The sequence below is a fragment of the Halichoeres trimaculatus genome, unplaced genomic scaffold (genome assembly GCF_033239565.1).
Source record: "Halichoeres trimaculatus isolate MK-OKI-2021-1 unplaced genomic scaffold, fHalTri1.1 fHalTri1_scaffold_4, whole genome shotgun sequence".
Lineage (NCBI taxonomy): Eukaryota > Metazoa > Chordata > Actinopteri > Labriformes > Labridae > Halichoeres > Halichoeres trimaculatus.
In genome coordinates this window covers 16,066,701-16,085,989 of record NW_027437182.1, presented here as the reverse complement: position 1 = coordinate 16,085,989, position 19,289 = coordinate 16,066,701, and the positions used below count along the sequence as shown (strand labels likewise).

Sequence of the window (19,289 nt, the reverse complement as noted above, 5' to 3'; positions counted from 1 at the left end):
CAAGGAGGAGGAGGCATCGGTCTGATCGTGTGAGCTCTCCGGGCTCAGAAATATCTCTGCTCTGGCTCACATTCCGATAAGGGAGCCCGATCCAGCTCTCTCTGTGGGCGTGGTTTTCCCAGGCTTTTAAAACAGCAGCTGCTATTTACCTTCCCCTCTAATGTAAACCACCGCCGCCGCCACGCACCCTCCCCTCCCTCCCCTCCTCTCTTCTCTCCTCTCCTCACCCCTCCAGCCTCCTCCCTGGCCCGGCGGCCCCCCGGCAGCCTGGCGGCCAAACCTCCAACCACCGCGCTCATAAAACATCCTGGCACGTGCTCCACATTCACAACACCGGCATACGGTTAAATGCCAAAATTTGTACCACAGTGGTAAATGACGTATAAATGGAGATAGCGAGCTGAATTTGACTTCTTCCTCTGCAGCTGAGGCTAAGAAAACGTTTATTTGTGGACACTGGGTGCGTTCGCCTCTTATGTAGTCTTAAGTGATGACACCTTCTTTCGCCAACTTCATTACTAAAATACGATGGACTCTTGTTTTTCTCATGTTTCATGGGGGAAAAAGACTTAACGTCTTCTCCCCTTGTCCCCTAAACTCTCTTTGCTAGATAAACCTTCAAATCGCATTTGTGGTTCTTAATTGAAGATAGATTTGTCTTTTTAAAATACAAGAAATAAAGATTGTCACCTGAACTTTTGCTGGCATTTATTAGAAGTAGAAAGAAACTTTTGGTGACTTTTTACAAGGCATATCATTATTTTCATTAGCATTGTTATTATTAAGGCTGGGAGCATAATGCCTTTTAATTTTGATAGTGCCTCTGTTTTACTTTAAATGGTTGTTTTTTACCGCCATTATCTGTTGCCTGGTAGATAAAAAGTCCACTGCCCGCTCCTGGTCTTGGTGCCCAGTCAGCGGCTCCACTGTTAATATGTAAACGGTACGATGATTGAAGACTGAAGGCAGTTTCCCCGGCTGTGCCCTGAACCCGGGCCTCGCGCCATTGGCCGCCAGCTCAAGCGGCCAAACAACCAATGGGAGGGCGCCGACCACGAGCCGTCCTCCCTCGGGCCGCGTGTCCCTCGCCCTGATTGGTGGGAAGTTACTGTGGGAAAGAAAGTTTGGGAAGTTTCACACGAGCCGTTCGCGTGCAGTGCGAGATATAAATACAAGCCACACGCGGAGAGCCCAACAGAGAGACTCCGCATCCGCTCCTGATAAGTGCTGCTGCTTCTGCGCATCGCTCTCACGGATTTAACACACACCTTAGGATTTTTGAGAAGGAGGTCTCGAAACATCCTTTACCCTCTCAACATTGGATCGTAATTTTATGCTTTTGTTGGATATTTCCGATAAAAAGATGCCTGCCGATATGATGGAAAAAACCTCATCCTCTCCGGTTGCTGCCACCCCGGCAAGCATGAACACAACTCCCGATAAACCCAAGACAGCTTCAGAGCACCGAAAGGTTGGTATAAATCATTGATCCACGAGCATTTTTCCTGCAAGCGTTGTCTTTCATCGAAAAGCCCCGAGCTTGTATTTGCACTCAGTTTACGCAAGCTTCTCATCAAAGCGAGAAATGACATTTTTACGCACGACACAAGACGGAGAGATTTAACAGCTAATGTCATTTATTTGTATCATTCAGTCATCCAAGCCCATCATGGAAAAGAGAAGAAGAGCTAGAATCAACGAGAGCCTGGGACAACTGAAAACTCTCATCCTGGATGCACTCAAAAAAGATGTAAGTACTCACACAGTTTCCTGGGTATTAATAGATTTTAGAAGTGTTCCTGTCAAACAGAGGGAAAGTGAGCTCGTAATCCTAACCATGTGTGTTTTCCGTTCCCTCAGAGCTCCAGACACTCTAAACTTGAGAAGGCGGACATCCTGGAGATGACGGTGAAGCATCTGCGGAACCTCCAGAGAGCTCAAATGACCGGTATGTCTAATATCCCGGATTCATCTGTCCCATGTCTCTGCATTTGGAAACATACCCAATGCAGAGCAACACTCCTGTGTAGAAACTGCCCATGCGTTACAGTTTGAATGTTCCACGAATGATATAATACCTCGACTTACGTGTATCTCTGTTTTGTCCTCAGCTGCTCTGAACACTGACCCCACTGTCCTGGGAAAATACCGTGCCGGTTTCAGTGAGTGCATGAATGAAGTCACCCGATTCTTGTCCACCTGCGAAGGTGTCAACACTGAGGTGAGGACGAGGCTCCTCGGACACTTGGCTAACTGCGTGACCCAGATCAACGCTATGAACTACCCCAGCCAGCATCAGCACCAGCACCAGCTACCATCCAGCGCCGGACCGACCCATACTTCCTTCGGCCAGTCCATGGTGCAGATCCCCAGCTCGTCTCCACAGGTTCTGCCTATGAACGCAGTGTCCTGTAAAGGGGGCTCCTCACCGGCTAGTTTACCTTCAGATGCCACCAAAGTGTACGGCGGATTTCAGATCGTGCCTGCAACAGATGGACAGTTTGCATTCCTCATACCCAACGCTGCATTTGCGCCAAACGGCCCAGTTATCCCCGTGTATGCTAACAACGTCAGCACGCCGGTGCCTGTACCGGCTGCGGTTTCTCCCGGAGCTCCATCAGGCAACTCGGACTCAGTGTGGAGACCCTGGTGAACAGAGGAAAAAGGACCATAAAGACTTTGAAATGACACTTAATAGTTCTCTCTTTGTTTAATGTTAGAAAGTTGCTTTTGGATTTTTTTCTTGTAAAATGGAGAGAGTATGCACTATATTTGTACAGCTAACAAGGGAGTAAAGTTCATATTGAAATGAGATCTGTATTGTGGAAGTCCGTTCACTGCTTTTTTTATATGTTTGAGTTGTCTTTTTTACTGTGTGATGCCAAAGATATGTTCAATGCTCTTATGATGTTCTTCGTTTTGGAAGACGAATAAATTTGTAAAGATATAAAAAAAACTCCCTCGTTCATGTGTGCTTTGTTGTGAAGTTTTAACCTCATCCTTTCATTAGAGCGTCATACTGCCGAAGTTACGCATTTGCACCTGTTTGTGTCCTTACCACACTCAAACTTTATAACGCAGACGGTTGAATAAGAGTAAAAGTTTGAGAAACAAAACATTAAGCTCACAAGAACCTGTGTGTGATAAAATGAATTAACCTTTTCTTTGTGCGCAATCTTAAATGTAAAAACAACGCTTCTTTTGGGGACAAAATGGATTATTGATCCAACATGGGGCAGAAATGGGTACAAACTTTTTACTCTCACGTTTCAAGCAAACACGTTTTGAACTGTTATAAAGCTTCTCAAAGTAAAGCAAACAGTCCTCTAAACAGCAATATTAATGCTTCAGTCGTGTTTAAAATAAGTGTGAAGTTGATGAAGAGTTATGCGTCCTGCTAAAAGTATCACCGTATTTATATATCTACATGTGCGCCACGCTGGGACAGACTGTCCTTGAAATCTGCGCTAATTTTAAGTTATAATCTACAAATACAAATTAGTCAGGAGGCGATGGCTGCATCTTAAATCTTTAAAAGCGAGAGTATGCAGTGCTGTCAGTCCAGCTGTTTCACTCTTTCTGCTGAAAACTCGGGCGCATTACGGAGGTCGCTTACGCCATCTAGCAGTGCAGGAGCGCACTGCAATGTGATTGGTATTTGAAAGATCAATGAGTGTTGCTCAATGCTGCTGTATATGAGCTTTAGAAATGAAAAGTGCATTACTGATTTAAGTTTGAACAGATTATGGTTGAAATACGGATCATGGGTGTATGAATAAAAGGTTATTATATATATATATATATATATATATATATATATATATATATATATATATATATATATATATATATATATATATATATATATATATATATATATATATATATATATATATATCCAAAGGCTTATCAGGCTTGGATCAAACTTTCTGCACTTCAATGAGCTTCAGTATAGTGAACAGTATTCATTTCTTGACTCTATGGAGCACAGGGAAGCCTCAGGCTGCTCCTTAAATCAGAGCCGAGGGAGTTCCCTTGTGCCAGGGGGGTCGACAGCAGCAGGACACATATAACACCTCACCACTGAGCCATGTGGTAGCGCTCTGCTTAGCTCTGCCCAGGTGTGTGTGCCCCCTCCAGCTATCCGAGTGTGGCCCTGTCTTTGAAGGGGGTGTATGTGCTGAGAGGAGGGGGTGCAGGTGTTTGCAATTATCAGTATGCTAAGAGGCACAAAGTGTGGATAAGTGCCATCATTTTGAATTTCCATCACACCTTTTTACGGGGGGCCATGCATCCCTGTTTGATTGAAGCCATGTGTGTGCTCGTGCCTGTGCGTGCAGATTTGGTGTGTGTGTGTGTTTGTGCAGGGTGCTGGGTGAGGACATGCCTGGCCAAAGGGCACGATGGGTGAGGTAGTGGAGGGTTAAATGCAGAAAGGGGGGTTTCAAGGAAAGGCCAACCACATGGGGTAACAGTCGGCCTCCTGTGAGCCAGAGCTTCTTCATGCAAACTCACAGTCTCTCTCTCTCTCTCTCGCACACACACACACACACACACACACACATATAAAAAACATTCCCACAGCATTCCAGCTGTGCTCGGACCAGTGCCGAGCTTCCTGCCCCAAGCCCCGAGGCCACAGCTGGACACGGGACGTCTGGGAGGCACGTGGTGTGACCCGGACAACACCCAGCTGCTGAGCCCTCCCGACCCACCTCACCGGCTCCCCCCAAAACAACTTCAGTGGTCTCTTCCCCTCCGGAGAACAGCTTTATGAGCCTCTCCAATTACCCAGTGCAGTGGCCGAGCTGCTGGAGTGACCGCACACATGTCACAACACGACCAGGGGGTTAGCTGCCATGCGTGTCCATTAACTTTTCCCACACTCCTCGTGCATGCAGGGAGCGAAAGGAGGGAAAAAAAGCCCCTCTGCTTCCTCCTTGGCTCCCTAAGTGCTACCATATGGTCCTCTCTCTCTTTTTCTCTCTTATGGTTTCTCTGTCTCTCTCACCCTCTCTCTCTCAGCCCGTCACCGGGGCTGTCTTTGATTGCCGCCCAGACAAGCAAGAGCTTTATGATTTAAGCCCAGGGCTTGCTGTACCAAGCCCTGGACTCATTTTGAAGCCAAACTCCTCTCCCCTTGCTGCCCCCCCCCTTCCTCCTGCAGTTGCAGGGGAAGGCTGTTTTCTGGCAGGAAATGAATAGCTCCCAGATGAGCGCAGGAACCTGAGAGGTCGTGAGAAAGAGGCGAACCCCCCTCCACAGGCCCGGCCTGCTGCCAACCGCCGGGGGAATGTGGGAGAGCGCCTCTCTGACACACGCGTCAACCCCTCTGCCCTCCACCACACCGCCTGACTGACTGCCTGCCTGCCTGCCTCGGCGCTGGGCCCTGAGCCTGGAAATAGACTGATAGACAGGGCAACCGCCACCAAGCTAGGCAGCATGGCACGTCAGCCAGGCAGGGAAAGGGAAAGCTGTGGGAGGGGGAGAGAGAAGTGTTGGCTCTGTGTGGGAGGAAGTGGATCTGTGTGTATTTGCAGTTTGAATCCTGACCCAAGCACACAGTGCGGTGGAAAGTTAGATCTCTAGTTTAAGTTTACATTAGACTCATGCATGACCCTGACTGGGTATTTTTGCAGATCATGTACACAGACAGACACGTTCACACACTCTCTCTCATGCTCCCCTCCTTCAGTCCCAGTGGATTACACTCATTCCAGAGAACACACTCGCTCAGACAGGTGTTCCCTGTCAGGAGCAAAGGGGATTTTCCCTCTGTGTGCTGAACTAACATTTATTCCTTGGGAGGCTGACACTGTTATAGTTGGACATGGTCAGAAGATGACTGCGGCTGTCCAGACATATTTTAAGATCTTTTTTAATCTCTGCTTGCAATTCAATGCAATGGGCTTAAGTAATTAAAAATGAGAGGACAGCCACCTTATGTGTCTGATGCAACAAGTGTATCTGAGTAAGTCTTGTTTCTGTGTTGTTATTTCGGTTTGGGATGAAGAGAGTGACAGTGTCCTGCTACAACATCCCCTTTCACATTATACGTGGCACAAAAAGTATTCTTTAAGTAATGAATAACACCAGGATCAGATTTTTTTGTTGTTAGGGGGAAACACAGTGTTGACACCTGTATAGGACAAGAGCAGAAAAGAGATCAAAAGTAAATCTTTGTCTGCAGGAGGCACCAAAATCATCATAAACAGGTAGCCTCCCATAGGGGCTTTAACTGAAGAAATATGATAGAGCTTTATGCTATGGTAAAATAAAGGTTTACATTCATTAACTTAGTTTATAAGTTATGAATGTCTTTCTTTTTCTGTCAGTCTGCTCATAGGTTTCTTTGACAAGAAATTTTACACCGACCCAAGGGCAAAAATGAGAAGAAAGTGAGAAAACAGATTATGTTTTGTAATTCTAACAGGTTGATGTTAAATACAATCTCATTTTTAAGATACACAGCTGTGAGTGAAAGCTCTTTGTACAAGGACTTCAGATACTGGAAAACTTGTCTTAGACGATTGTTTTGACGCTGATGTTGACAGACTTTTCGTTCACATTAAGCAAATAAAATGTACACAAGCAGTGCTTTTGTGAGGTAGTTTACATGCTTCCAAAACTTCATCACCTGTAGGTTTCACCGAACTAATCTCCCGGTATCATCAGTGATGTTCTGTCCTCTCCTTGCATCATACCTACGAAGTGCCTTTCTTATGTTTTATGGTGTACCCCATTTTTCATCGGCTTGTCTCCCCATCTTTCCCTTACACTTGTTTTGTTCCTCTCTCATTCAGTCCATGCAGGGCTCCTATGGTAACCTGTGGGCCCAGTAAACAGGACAAGCTGTCTACACACAAATCCCCAGTAGTGTGTGTGCCCACTTTCCTTGGCTCACCCTGCATGGCAACAAAAACCCCACCAGAGGCTCCCACCACCAGCCCATTCAAATGTCAGCCACCTCGTTTGAAGTCGCAGGCTGCTATGTAAATCCAGCGTGTTTCTCACCAGCCCAGCCTCTCACACACACTCAAAAACAAGACTGCTAGCAAAGGTGGTCCTGTGATGCTGGATGATTGTTTCTTTTATAGTCTCCAGCCTTTAGAAGCAGTCTTTTTCATCCCTATAGCCGATCCTCCCAGTTTTGGTTGGTAAACATGTTGTTGAGTGATTTGGTGGATGGTTTGGGGGCATGGTGACTTGAGAAGAGCAGGACATGGCAACCATACCAAGCCGTCAGTTACAGAGTTGGCACATCCCCCCAACTCTGGGCGGTGACAGTGATGACCCTGTCACACTGCGCCTTTGTCTGACCTGTCCTCCATCTACTCTCCATCCCAAGGCCAATTGAGTGGGAGGGTTTCCCCCCTTTTTAGAGACCATCACAACAAACAAATAGACCAGACACACAAGTTCCCACCACACCAACATCCAAACAACTGCCAACGGTGACAGTTTGGTTGGTTTTGATATCACACAAAGAGGTACTTCATGAAGCACTTCTGAGCCTCTTGATTTCATCCTTCGCCGCCAAGTTTTCCAACCTTGAGGTCAGAGCCCCTTGTATTTGTGGAAACCCTCATCAAAGAGAAGAACATTACAAAACAAAACCATAATTTAAAATGCATAAATTGAAAGCACATATCACAACATACTGTAGATCTTAACCATGATATTTTCATTGTACTCTAATAATTCATTATGTGCACACAGGGTTGAACAGTACACAAGGATTTGCAGTGTTGTTTCATGTTGTCAGGTTGCACTCTGTTGCGATTTTTGTGTTGACAAGTCTTCTGTCATTTTTGTCATATAGAGTCCTCCATGAGTTATATACAATGTTGTTTACACCCAGGAATCACATTTTCTGTTTGTCATTGTTACATCTTTTGGGGCTAAAGCAGGCCATTAATCTCCCTTTACAGGCTTCTTTTAATCATGTAAAGACAGTTACAAAAAATATTTATCTATTTTTAGATATTTAAGTTAAGTTCTATCAGTAACACCATTAAAATTATTAATACCATTTATCTCTCACATGGCACTTGTCAAGCCTAGAGGCCAAGGCACACGCCCCATGAACAGAGGTTGTAGACCTTGTTATGGTGGTTGCTGGTTGTCAGAAAAAAAACTCTCTGGAAAACATTAATTTATAGATAGCCATACAGTATAGATATGTTTTTTTACTTGACCACTTTACAGGACCTCTCCAGTGCTGCTAAAGTGTACACTTGGATACTTGTCTTGTCTCCTTCCTGTCTCAGCTGGTCAGAGGTCAGTCTCATCCAGCATTTTCAGTACTGCCATGATCATCCTTCTCACTGCATACAGTGTATAACACTGCACAGTCTGAATCTGGTTAAAAACTCCCATGTGTGTTTTCATAGGGCAAATTGATGGGATGATTTACAGAGCTATATTTTGTGCTGTGGTGTGCGCAAGAAGCGAAGAGGTTACAGTAAGAATCTGCTCTGAGTTTGACTTCAATATGGATGTATTCAGGTGTTCATGTGTGTGTTGAGACAGCTGTTTTTGTTGAGACATGGTGGTGTTAATGATATAATATTAACTCGAAGGCCACACACACACAAACACACTGCAGTGGCATGGGATACAGAGGAGGATTGGGTGCGCACAAAACTGATGGATTAAATCCTGACTGTCTTAACAGTTGTGTTTGTGTTCGTTGGATCAGTGGTTCTCACCTCAGTCTGGGAAATGACGTTGGTATGCTTGAAAGAATAAACTCCTCAACAAATGAGAAATCCTGCTGAGAAACTTGTCGGGATGTGTTTGGCTGGTGGCTGTGCAGCTTTTTAGAGTGTTTGATCTGGTCTAGTGTGTAAGGAGTGTTGTCTTATAGTAAGGGGCTCTGAAATGGAAAAATTCAAATTCCTTGCAATAGCTTTAACAACAACAACAAAACAATTTATTGTCATAAATGCTAGAAAAGTTCAACCATCACACCCTAGTTGGAAATACTTGATTTTTCATGCATTCTTCTTTGTCTGAATCCAGTTATTGATAGCAGCCTGTGGTTGATTGATCAGACACATAACTTGAACTCCTTTCGTTTTGGTTGTTCACATTTGTTAAAAGTTAACAAGGCAGACATCTGGAAGTTTATATAAAATCGCTTTCCATCTCTTCAGAAAGTTTCCTTATCAGTGTGGTTGGAGGAATGACACTAATTGGAGATCAGATAAGCAACGTGAAAAGGGTTTCACTCATACATCCATGATTCTCCAGAGGCCAAATCGAGTCCTCTAATAAAAGCCAGCGCAGCTGACAAAACACCTAAAGCAACTCTTCAGAGACCTTCAGTGAAGTGAATAAATGGGATCAAGGTAGTGGATTTTTTTCCCATCTATTCTGAAAATGTGTGTAAACTGAAATGGCTTTTTAAGCAACAAACTTGTTTGACTTCCAAAATCCCTTCTGGTCCTGCTTGTATTTTTCTTAGTTTTTTGAACTTGAGCTTTAGTTTGGTCTCTGTTCACTCCACACTCAAATGTTTCACAGCTGAGGTTCATTGCATCATGCCAGAGCTTAGAGACATGAAATGGCATTATCCCACCTTCCTCTGGTCCGTCCTTGCAAAGGAGGTCTAAACTGTGACGTAGACCAGCAGTTAATCCGCTTTCCCTTTTTGGAGCCAGTGGCGGGAGCCACAGAGGAGCTGGCTGCAGAGATACGACCACGAGACGCTGTAAAGACAAAGCATGCGGTGTGTGTGTGTGTCTGTGTGTGTGTGAATGTACAATAAAGAGTTTGTCCATGTCACTTAGTGTGTTTGAATGCTTCTTTGCTTGCCTGTCTGCCCTCCAAACACATAGACAAAGCCAAAGTGGGGGTTTATACTCTACTGAATGTGTTCTTCTAAGCACAAGTGTTTGTTCTATGCCTCCCACCTCAATTGTCTCAGCAACTTTACCTTTGTGGAGTGTATTCTCCAATGCTCCCACCAGACCACCAGTTATCTCAGCTCAGGTTTGCATCATAAGTGAGGCAAATGTCCTGTGTGTGTTAGCAGGAATGGGTGAGCTTGTCATGCACATGTAAAGACTGTTTATTTTTTTTTCTGAGGAATAATGAGCAATGTGATTATCTGAGGCAGTGAAGTAGCCACCCACAGTGGGCAGAGGGACTGAAATGTCAGGAGAATAAGTGACAGGTTTCTGATGGTATTGTGGTGTGTGGACAAAAACAAACAAACAAAAAAAAGACCTACAGTGCTTTTGTTTTTCTCTCCCAGAGAGACAGGTTGTGAAATGTAAACTAGTGATTAAGATGGCACTGCATTTACACATTACAGGCAAATTTTTTTGTCAAATGCATGTTTGTTATCCCAGAAGTCATTGTAAACTTAAAGTTGTGTTCCTCGGGTCATGTTTAATTTTCATACACACCATCTAACACCGACATCATTCATACTGGGATTAAAAAGAGCACATGATTTGAAGAAATACTTGTGGAAAGACAAAGAATTTTGTAACTCGCAGGCTTGGTCGTGGGTGCTGTTGCTTTGGCTTGGCTGTGGTAAGGAGACGTTACTGGACTCTATCAATACAACACAGTATTAATTTATCAAAAGATATTTTGGTAACTTCAGATTTTTCTATTTGGTTAAGCTTTTTGGATCTGCCCAATGCATCAGCCCTTTGCTGCTAATGTCTAATCTAGCTTTTAGAGTTTCTTGCAGACTAATACTCTGTACCAGGACCAGTTTAGTGCATCCTGCCTCTGAAAACACCAAGAGGTTGACACGTTATGGACTTGCTCAATCAGATGTACGCTATTTTCAACTCCAAAGCCTTCGTCTTTAACTCCACCAGCAGGCATAAGTGTGATTAGCATGTGGCATCCTGCTCTGACAGGGGTTGGCAATTTGTTTGGAAGGCCACAAAATCTTTTTTGCACACCCTAACACACACCTCTGGTTTTCCCACGTGCTCCACAGATCTGGCCACCAGTTGCTGAGTGCTCTCTTTCTCTTCTCCTCTCACTCTCTCCTTCTCCCCCTGAAGCACCGGCTGCATGCGACCCTCCACAGACGGTATCAAAGTAATTGACAGTGACTGGAAATATGCAGTATCATTGAGCCTCGACCCCTGTGACTAACAGGGTTAGAGCCTCCCCCCTTCGAGACCTACCCCTCCTCCGGAGCCATCAGTGATATTCAATTTGTGTTAAAGCTCCTTTTGAGGGGCCCCCAAGGGTCCGATTTGATTAACATATTTTATGGCAAGGCCTTGGATGTGGCTGAGAATGCTTCAGGCCCTGTATTAATAATAGTCAGAGCCCATTATTGCTGACTATGTGATGACAGTGACAGTGAGGCCTGACACTGGTTTATGGATGTGAGAGACTGGTTCTAATAGGGCAGGGAGTCCTGATTTTTGTGGGTTTCCCAACATTCAGTCTGCTTGAGGCTAATCAGAAGTGATTCATGTAAGCGAGTCACAGTGCTGCACTGCATTGAATTTGCTTCATCTACGCTTCTCTCCATCACTTATCAGCGGAATGAACCGCCATGAAATACATGGAGGGTAGACAATAAACGGCATTTGTAAGGGCACTTTTCCCACAGTCCTATCTGTCACAAAAATGGACACACACTGACACAAGGACAAAGCGACAGACAGACGCACACTCGAACCCGACTTCCGAGAGTGTCTACAGTAAGGACATTCCTGCGCTCCACACGCCTCGATCATTGTCTGCTGCAGCAGTGCAGCGAACAAAAGAGGCGTCCTCTCTGCCTCCTCTGCCTCAATGCCACCGTGCAGTAAAATGTAACCACGTTACCCCATAAATGAGACTCTTCTCCGCTTGGTTTTATAGCTGGTTGATGGAATCTGTATGTATGAGGAGCCCCTTTCACTGTCTCCTGTTAAACCCCCCGAAAGTCCTTCAATAAATGCTTCCATGACACAGTTTATTTCAATAGGCTTGAACAAAGCAGACCCCCCTGTAAATGCTTTTGTTTAAAAAAGGTACCCCCCGATATCATTCAGCAGCAGAGAGTCTCGTGATACCCGTGCTGAAACTGTAAGACCTATAGAAATCTATGAGATATCCTCTTTTCTCTGTGTTTTAATTTCCCTCGCTTGAAGACAGACGCATGGATGGCCTTTGAAAGGAGACTGTATAGGTTCTCACATACAGGCAACTAGGGAAAAATTGGCAGAAGCTTAAGTTTCGCCCTGGGCCTGTAATGGTTTGAAAGAATGTAAAGCCCATGACAAAAGCGACCACGAGGAAAAACGGAGAACAGGTGGTCATCGCTGTCCCCCCAGCCTCTTCCACAGACATGAAATCAGCCGTGCGGTTTAGATTTCAGTGATAAAGACCCTGAGGTTTGTTTGCTCTTTATGTCTCCAAAGATGTGTGAAAAGATGCCGGACCTCTAACCCCTCCTCGAGTCTCCCACCATCAGCCTTGGGGCTGGGAACAGGAGGTTAAGGATCCCAGTGCAAAGGAAATCGTCTGTCGCCGCTTGTTTGGGAAGGACAGATTGGATATGTGGGTGGAGGATGAGGCCTTGTCTTCTGTTGTTCTTGGTATCTGTGAAGCTGCTGAAGATCTTGAGGCTGTGCTTGGGAGGAAATGAATAAACAATCGACTTCACTGGTGTGTGGTTGAAAAGCAGGCATGCGTTTCAAAGGAGACGAGATTTGAATAAACTTTATCATCATCATCAGCAGCATGAAAAATTCATTCCTACTCCAAGTGAGATACCTGATGTGCAAACACAACTTTTCAAATACACAGAAAGAAAAGATGATAACAAAAATGCTGGATAATACCTTAAAGTTTTTTATTTGTCCAGGATTCTGGTATGTATAAGAACCTCTCTTTCAATTAAGGCTATTTTAGTGTGTTTACATGTGTAACCATGTGTATCCTCTCTTTATCTACCTCTATCTGTATGTGTGTGTGTGTGTGTGCGTGCTCAAGGGTGAATGGTTGAGTGTGTGTGGGGTTTGAGGTTGTTGTAACCATAGGAGAATGATGACAGATGACTGGAAGGAAGGGGGGCATTGCATGCTGGGTAATGGGGCAGCAGGCAGGCCTTCAGGTGTGTGATAAAGTTAAGGATGTGCAGAAGTAAATGTGTGGGTGGTGTGTGTGTGAGAGTGTGTGAGAGAGACAGAGTTCTGCTTGGGTGAGCTTGAAGAATGCCCGTGTGAATCCTGGCAGGGAGAGAAGGAATTCTTTTCATCACGTGCAACACAGTGCCCCAAACCCCACCCCAATTTTTTCCTTCTTCATCTTCCAGTGACCCCCACCCTAATACCCCAAACTGCTCCCCTCACACACACACACACCTCCATCTTTCCTCCTGCACACTTCCTCCATTATTTTCCCAGAACATTTTAAAAAGAAATTGAATACTTGCTTTTCAGCTCATTCACAATCCCCCTCATCCTTGTTTTTACCCCTTTTTGCCTCTCTCACCTTTCAAACTTATCTCTCCCTCTACCCCCCACCCCTCTTCCTTGCTGTAGCGTGGGAGCTGTCAGTGGCGTTTGCTCTGACACACACACACAGCCCCGGCAGCAGGCAGGTCCCTGTGCTTTAAAGGGCAGCGGCTAATTAGCCATAATGGCTTCCATTTTGTCCTGGCCTTGCATCATGCCTTTGATGCCATGATTGGGACTGCTGCAGGGGGAATACCGGACAATTTTCCATGTCTGATTTGTTTGAAGGCACAGTGGGTGCGATAACAATGATGTCAGGGCAAAATAAAAACTACGTTAGTGTTTTCCCATTGAGTGACACAGACCCTGTCCTTGTATTTTCTAAGCGGGTAATTAGTTCCCATGCAGTGATGAAGAGCTTGTTTCCTCTTTCTGCTGCTGAGTTCAAGGTGTGATTGTACAAGAGGAAAGAAATGCACTGACTCATGCATGATGTCAGGCTCCCTGTTGTGAAAAAGAGCATGCAGCCTTTTATATGTCTTTTTTGTTGTCATTATTTATGAACTTCTGACTAAGTCACAAGTACACAAGGACAAAACAGACACTGTTCTGAACTGCAGCATAAATCCACTCAAACATCTGAGCACACATACACTCACACACTTACACTAGTTCATAATTATATGCCTAGACCCCATCTGCCTAGAACTTAATGCTTATTTTACATAGTTGGAAAGTTTAGCTTTGGATTATTTATTTGGCTGAACAGATTTTCACAATGGCCACTCTGTAAATTCTGTGTTAATTCTAACTCTTCCATTTGTCTAGAACCATGTTCTCTCTTTTTTATGTGACTTTATAATGTAATGCGTTAAGTTTCTTTTTATATGTTAATTCTGGTCACCTTGTTGGACAAAATCTGTAGTTTTCAGAAATAGGACCGCATTTCCCATGAGCACTTGGTTAGGCTTTTGGCCAGGATGTGGCTTTGGCCAAAGCTGGCATTTCTTGTAGAGTCAAATCAGACTTCAGACTTAAGTCTGTAACATGCTGCAAAAACACACTTATACTCATTTACTTATACATAAACAGGCAGTATCTGGTAATTGTGCACAAAAGAAGAGACGTCAAAGTAAGGGAGGCTGTGATCAGACTGAGCCCTGCTCAAGATCTGTGCCTGGGAAAAAAAATAGCACCCCGTCAACTACCAGCCCAAGTTCCAAACTTGGTGTATACAGAAATGTGACCACCAGCAATCCTCTGGTTCCTCTGGTCACTAATTTGCTAAGTTCACTTAAACTAAGCAACTTTCCCCCTTAACTTGATGCTGCTTAAAGTTAACTGTAAAGTTACAAAAAACACACTTTGCAAAATCTGATTTATTTTTAAGTCTGCATTAAAACATAAACACATGTTTAATATCTACCAGGTAATGTTACCTGCCACAGTTGCAGTGTCCTGTTTGCTTTGGTGACTCAATAAATGTCCACTATCTTGTCAAATGATGAGAATATAGATTAGCCCTCAGAATTCACAACTTGACATAAATGATCCTGATTAAATCCATTTCTTTCTCCTAATCCTTTAAAACAATACCTCAACGGGTATTTCTTCAATCCTGCTCTAGTAACATCAATGATCGCCAAAAAACCCCATCTTGTCCAAAGAAGTAATAAATCTCCCTGCTTACGGAATTAGTTCTCACAGCCAAACTTTACCAACAGCATAAAGATATTATCAATCATGTTTTCTGATTTCTGTTTTCTGTTTCAATTCATGTAAGTCAGGAGAGACACCATTTCAAAATCAGTTTCACGTGACACGTGAACAAAAAAATCCTCTCCTTGTTGATTTCCCTACAGGCTTGGAATGTAAAGGTACACCAATTTTGAGATTAAAAAATATATATATGCTTCTCATCCTCTAAAAACACCTTTCAAACTACTTGATATCCCCTCACTACCCGTTTGACACCAGCAAGGGTGAAGGAACCCTGCTTGAACCCTCTGCTTTGAACCATCCTGCAGGTGAAAGAGTGGCATTTGTACTAAATTATAAAAACCTCAAATGCTCAAAGTGTCCCTTTACCAACCCGCCTCTTCTGTTCCCCATGGATTAGGTTGACTAACAAAATATAAAGGCAGAACCCTTTGAAATTCCTTAACACACACACATACTAACACAGGAAAGACAAACACACATAAACACAGGAATATACACACCACTGAGGCGCTAATGGTGCTTGAAGCCCACCACAGCACAGCTCTTTCTGGGAGAAAGAGTGAGAGCAAGAGAGATGAAGGGAAGGAGAGGCGGGAGGGAGCATCAGGTTCCCCCCTCGGCATCTCTAAAATAGGTTTATCTCTGCCAGGGAGGTGCCTCTTTGTATCGCCACGCCAGGGACTGAAGAGGGAGAGGATGAAGGCAGCCAGGGTAGAGAGACAAGTACAGGCAGAGGGTGAGAGAAAAAGGAGAGATGGGTGGGGGGGGGGCTTCACTTGGGATTGGACCACCTGCGTCGCCTCCTTTGCTGTGAGATTATGTGGGCACACAAAGAGGTGCTGGGAGGAGGGCAGGGGCACCAGGGGAGCCCAGTGTCAGGAGAGTGAGCAGCGTGGAAAGTGGAGCTGGCGTGTGTGCCAGGGGTCTGCCACATACTGTACCACCACCCGCCATCCCTCACACCTCCCCTCAACTGCTTCCCATAGAGGCCCAAGTCTCTCCATATTCCTTCAGTCCCCCTCCTCAGCTCCCCTCAGTCTCCCCAATATAGTTACACTGCGTCAGATATGGCAGCAGTCGGCTTGTTCTTAAATCTAACACTGCTCACCTAATTGCTAAATTGATTGAATAATAGTGTACATTTTTCTCAAGTATAAGGCCATTCCAGAGATATTAAATTGTCATACCAAGGCTGTCAAAAGCTTCTCTGGTCAGACAGAATACAGTGATGTAGAATACAGATCACTGTGTCCCTGTGGTGGTCGTTTCTTTTTTCGTCTCATGTTTTTGTAAATTCTGTGAATCATTGCCATCTTCTACAAAACAAGGAAATTGCCTCGTCAGCAAAAAGAGGTGGAGGACAGTCTCCCCCACTGGCTTTGTTAGTTTTGAAGGTTTGTTTTTTTAGTCACTTTACTCATTGAACTACAATTCATCCATCACGGTTCCCGGTGAAGCTGATACATTATGGTTAAACTACCATAGACCCTCCTCCCCTACGTCAGGGATGATCCCACAGCTGTGAGCCGAGGTCCCTGGAGTGGATGTTACCATCAATGATTGGTCAGTGCCCATTGTTTCAGCCACTGTCATTGGTCAAGATTAATAGTTGTTTCTGGTTAATTATTCCAGGCCTGCTTATTGCTCTGGAGCTGAACCTCAGCTAACCCCCAACCCCTCCATCAACGTACAATGACTTCATTTGGACTTCCCTATTCACTGCAGCCAACCTTTAAATCTAATAATTGTTAAGTTCCCTTTGTCTTTTTGCTGATGCGGGCTATTAGCAGAGCAGCAAGAGCATCTTGGGCCAGGTCTGGGCCACGCCAGATTTGAAGAAGCTATTCTGTAAAAGTCTCACCCCCCATCGTGGGGTCTTTTCTTAAAGGGTCTCCAAGGAACCCACAGACCTCAGCAAATTCTCAACCCAAGGTGAAAAAAAGAACAGAGGGAGAGGGAGGATCGGCCACAGAGGCAACCTGTGCTTCTCAAGGTCTGCCTGAATGGTTTTTTTTTGGTATTCATTGTGGCAAACTCTTTCACCCGCTCTCTATTCTTCAAAGGGCTGGCAGAGTCCTGGCTTGGCGTGGGTCTAAGCTTGCATCCTTCCCAGCAAGAGCTCTGCAGGCCACACTGATGTTCTAATCATAACCCAGTGGCAGTAGCTTTGTGTAGAGCATTGGAACTGAGGACTTCCTGCTGATCACAATCCCTTTTGTCCCCGTGGAAGGTGCTGCAGACAGGATTAAAGCAGCCTTCAACATAGGTCATCCCAAAACTGTATTCCCCTTTCTCCTCCAGGTGCTGTAAAGAGGACTGGGTTGTAAAAGCGTTGAAGATAGTGGGTTTCTGCATGTTTCATTGGGTTTAATGTGAACTCTTAAGTTCCCTCTTCTTCTGAGGAAACTATAGAATTGTAAATGGTGAAGTGATAAGCCATTGTTTTTTTTTTTGTTTTTTTTTGTCATCAGCAGAGTTTAGTAATTTTAGTGATTCAGAATTTTTAACACAGCTACAAATGACCACCTCTTGTTTTTTCCAAGACCTGATAAATTTAGTGGTGATTTGGGGATGTTAGTCTGAGATATACAGTCATATAAAGAAGATGATGCAAATTAATCCCTAATTTGATATAAAGCCAATGTACAGAGAGAGATGGGCGAGCAATAAGTATTTTTGACAATTTGTCCAACAATCCGAACCGTTTAGCCACAGGTGGTCAGAAGACAACTTACAGAGGCAAGTGAAAGGGGAATAAAAGTAGTCCAACAGGAAGTTGTGGACATATAGACAGTTATCTGTCGCTCATGTAATAAAAGAAAAGATCAAAGTTTGGTATAGTTTAAGAAGTAAAAGACACAGAGACTCATGGATGCCACCAGCCTTTGGTCCTTCTCGCAGGGCAACCTCCACATGACTGGTTACTTATTGTTTCCTGTGGAGCGGTTATGTCAGTTAACCAAGCCACAACCTACACAGTTATCTCAATGTTTTAGATCAAAATATTACAGAAGTGCATCACACAAAAAAAAATAATCTATTGTTTGATAGCAGTACCAGAGCTACAACTAGTGGCTGCTCTACAGCTTTATAATGTAACAAGCACTTAGGACCAACAGTAAAAGCAATATAAAGAATTACTTCAACCAACTAGAAGTTCTGCAGCTGACAAATGAGAGTGATGAGGTGCATTTCTCTAGAACGTGGTTCTCCCATCACAGGAAGGCCCAAATTAAAGACGCTATGAGGAGAATCTGTTTTGATTGCACTCCCCCGCCACCTTCAGGCCCAGAGTCTTCGCAAACTGTCGTAAATTACTTTTAGCGAGGCGTGTGTTTGTTTTGGAATTAAATGTAGATCAGATCAAAACAAATTTTCTTTGTTCAAGACAACTTTTAACTTTTACTTTTACTGGACACGACGCACAGAGGTAAGAGACTTATCAGTACGTAGTGCTATGGTTTGAAACATGACATCAAGCAAACGTTGTAGCATCCAGCTATATGTTATCCCGGTGCTCCGACGTATCTGTAGACTAATGTGACAACAAGTGAACACTGTTAGTTTGTAAGTAGTTTAGTAGCCACTTATATTTAGTGCTCTGAGACAAGTTCGTAATGCGTAACGTTAGTTAATCCTGGTTTGCTACATTTTTCCAGTCATCTACTAAGCAGAGCTAACATAACCTCACTCTTCATTTTATTGATAGACTCTAAAGTTTGAACAAACCACTGCAGAATAACTGCTAAAGGCTAATTAGCCTTTAGCTTGGGCTGTATCACTCTCACGTTTAGCCTTCTTCTGCTATTCTGTCCTTTTTATGCCTGTCAGTTAGGCTCCTGTTTCCACCATCACTACAAAATCAATCACATAAATCGTTTTTAGCAGAGAAAAACACAGATTTCTTTGATCAATCTCTTCTCACCAATCAACTTCATCTGTCGGTGTAGTATTGTCATTGAGACTAGATGTGCTGTACATCAATTCGGTCCTGGACAACCCGAAATGGAAGCTAAGAAGTAGCAATTTAAAATAACCTGTAACCAGCAATATTTGCGCTGATAATCTAATTTTAAAGTGTGGATTATAATCAGGTATATATCTAGAACGGAGACTCTTTCAAGATTACTTTCAAAC

General features: G+C 44.1%; 2 protein-coding genes across 2 annotated transcripts in view; both read left to right on the top strand.

The window, feature by feature from the left end:
- Positions 1-19,289, top strand: part of LOC141789076 (uncharacterized) — a 121,560-nt gene that overhangs the window by 61,931 nt on the left and 40,340 nt on the right. The gene's annotated exons all lie outside the window — the stretch shown is intronic.
- her6 (hairy-related 6) lies at positions 1,185-2,912 on the top strand. The gene is made up of 4 exons (XM_074668340.1): positions 1,185-1,471; positions 1,655-1,750; positions 1,861-1,948; positions 2,112-2,912. Exons 1-4 carry the CDS (start codon positions 1,334-1,336, stop codon positions 2,651-2,653), a joined length of 864 nt encoding a protein of 287 aa, XP_074524441.1. The 5' UTR covers positions 1,185-1,333; the 3' UTR covers positions 2,654-2,912.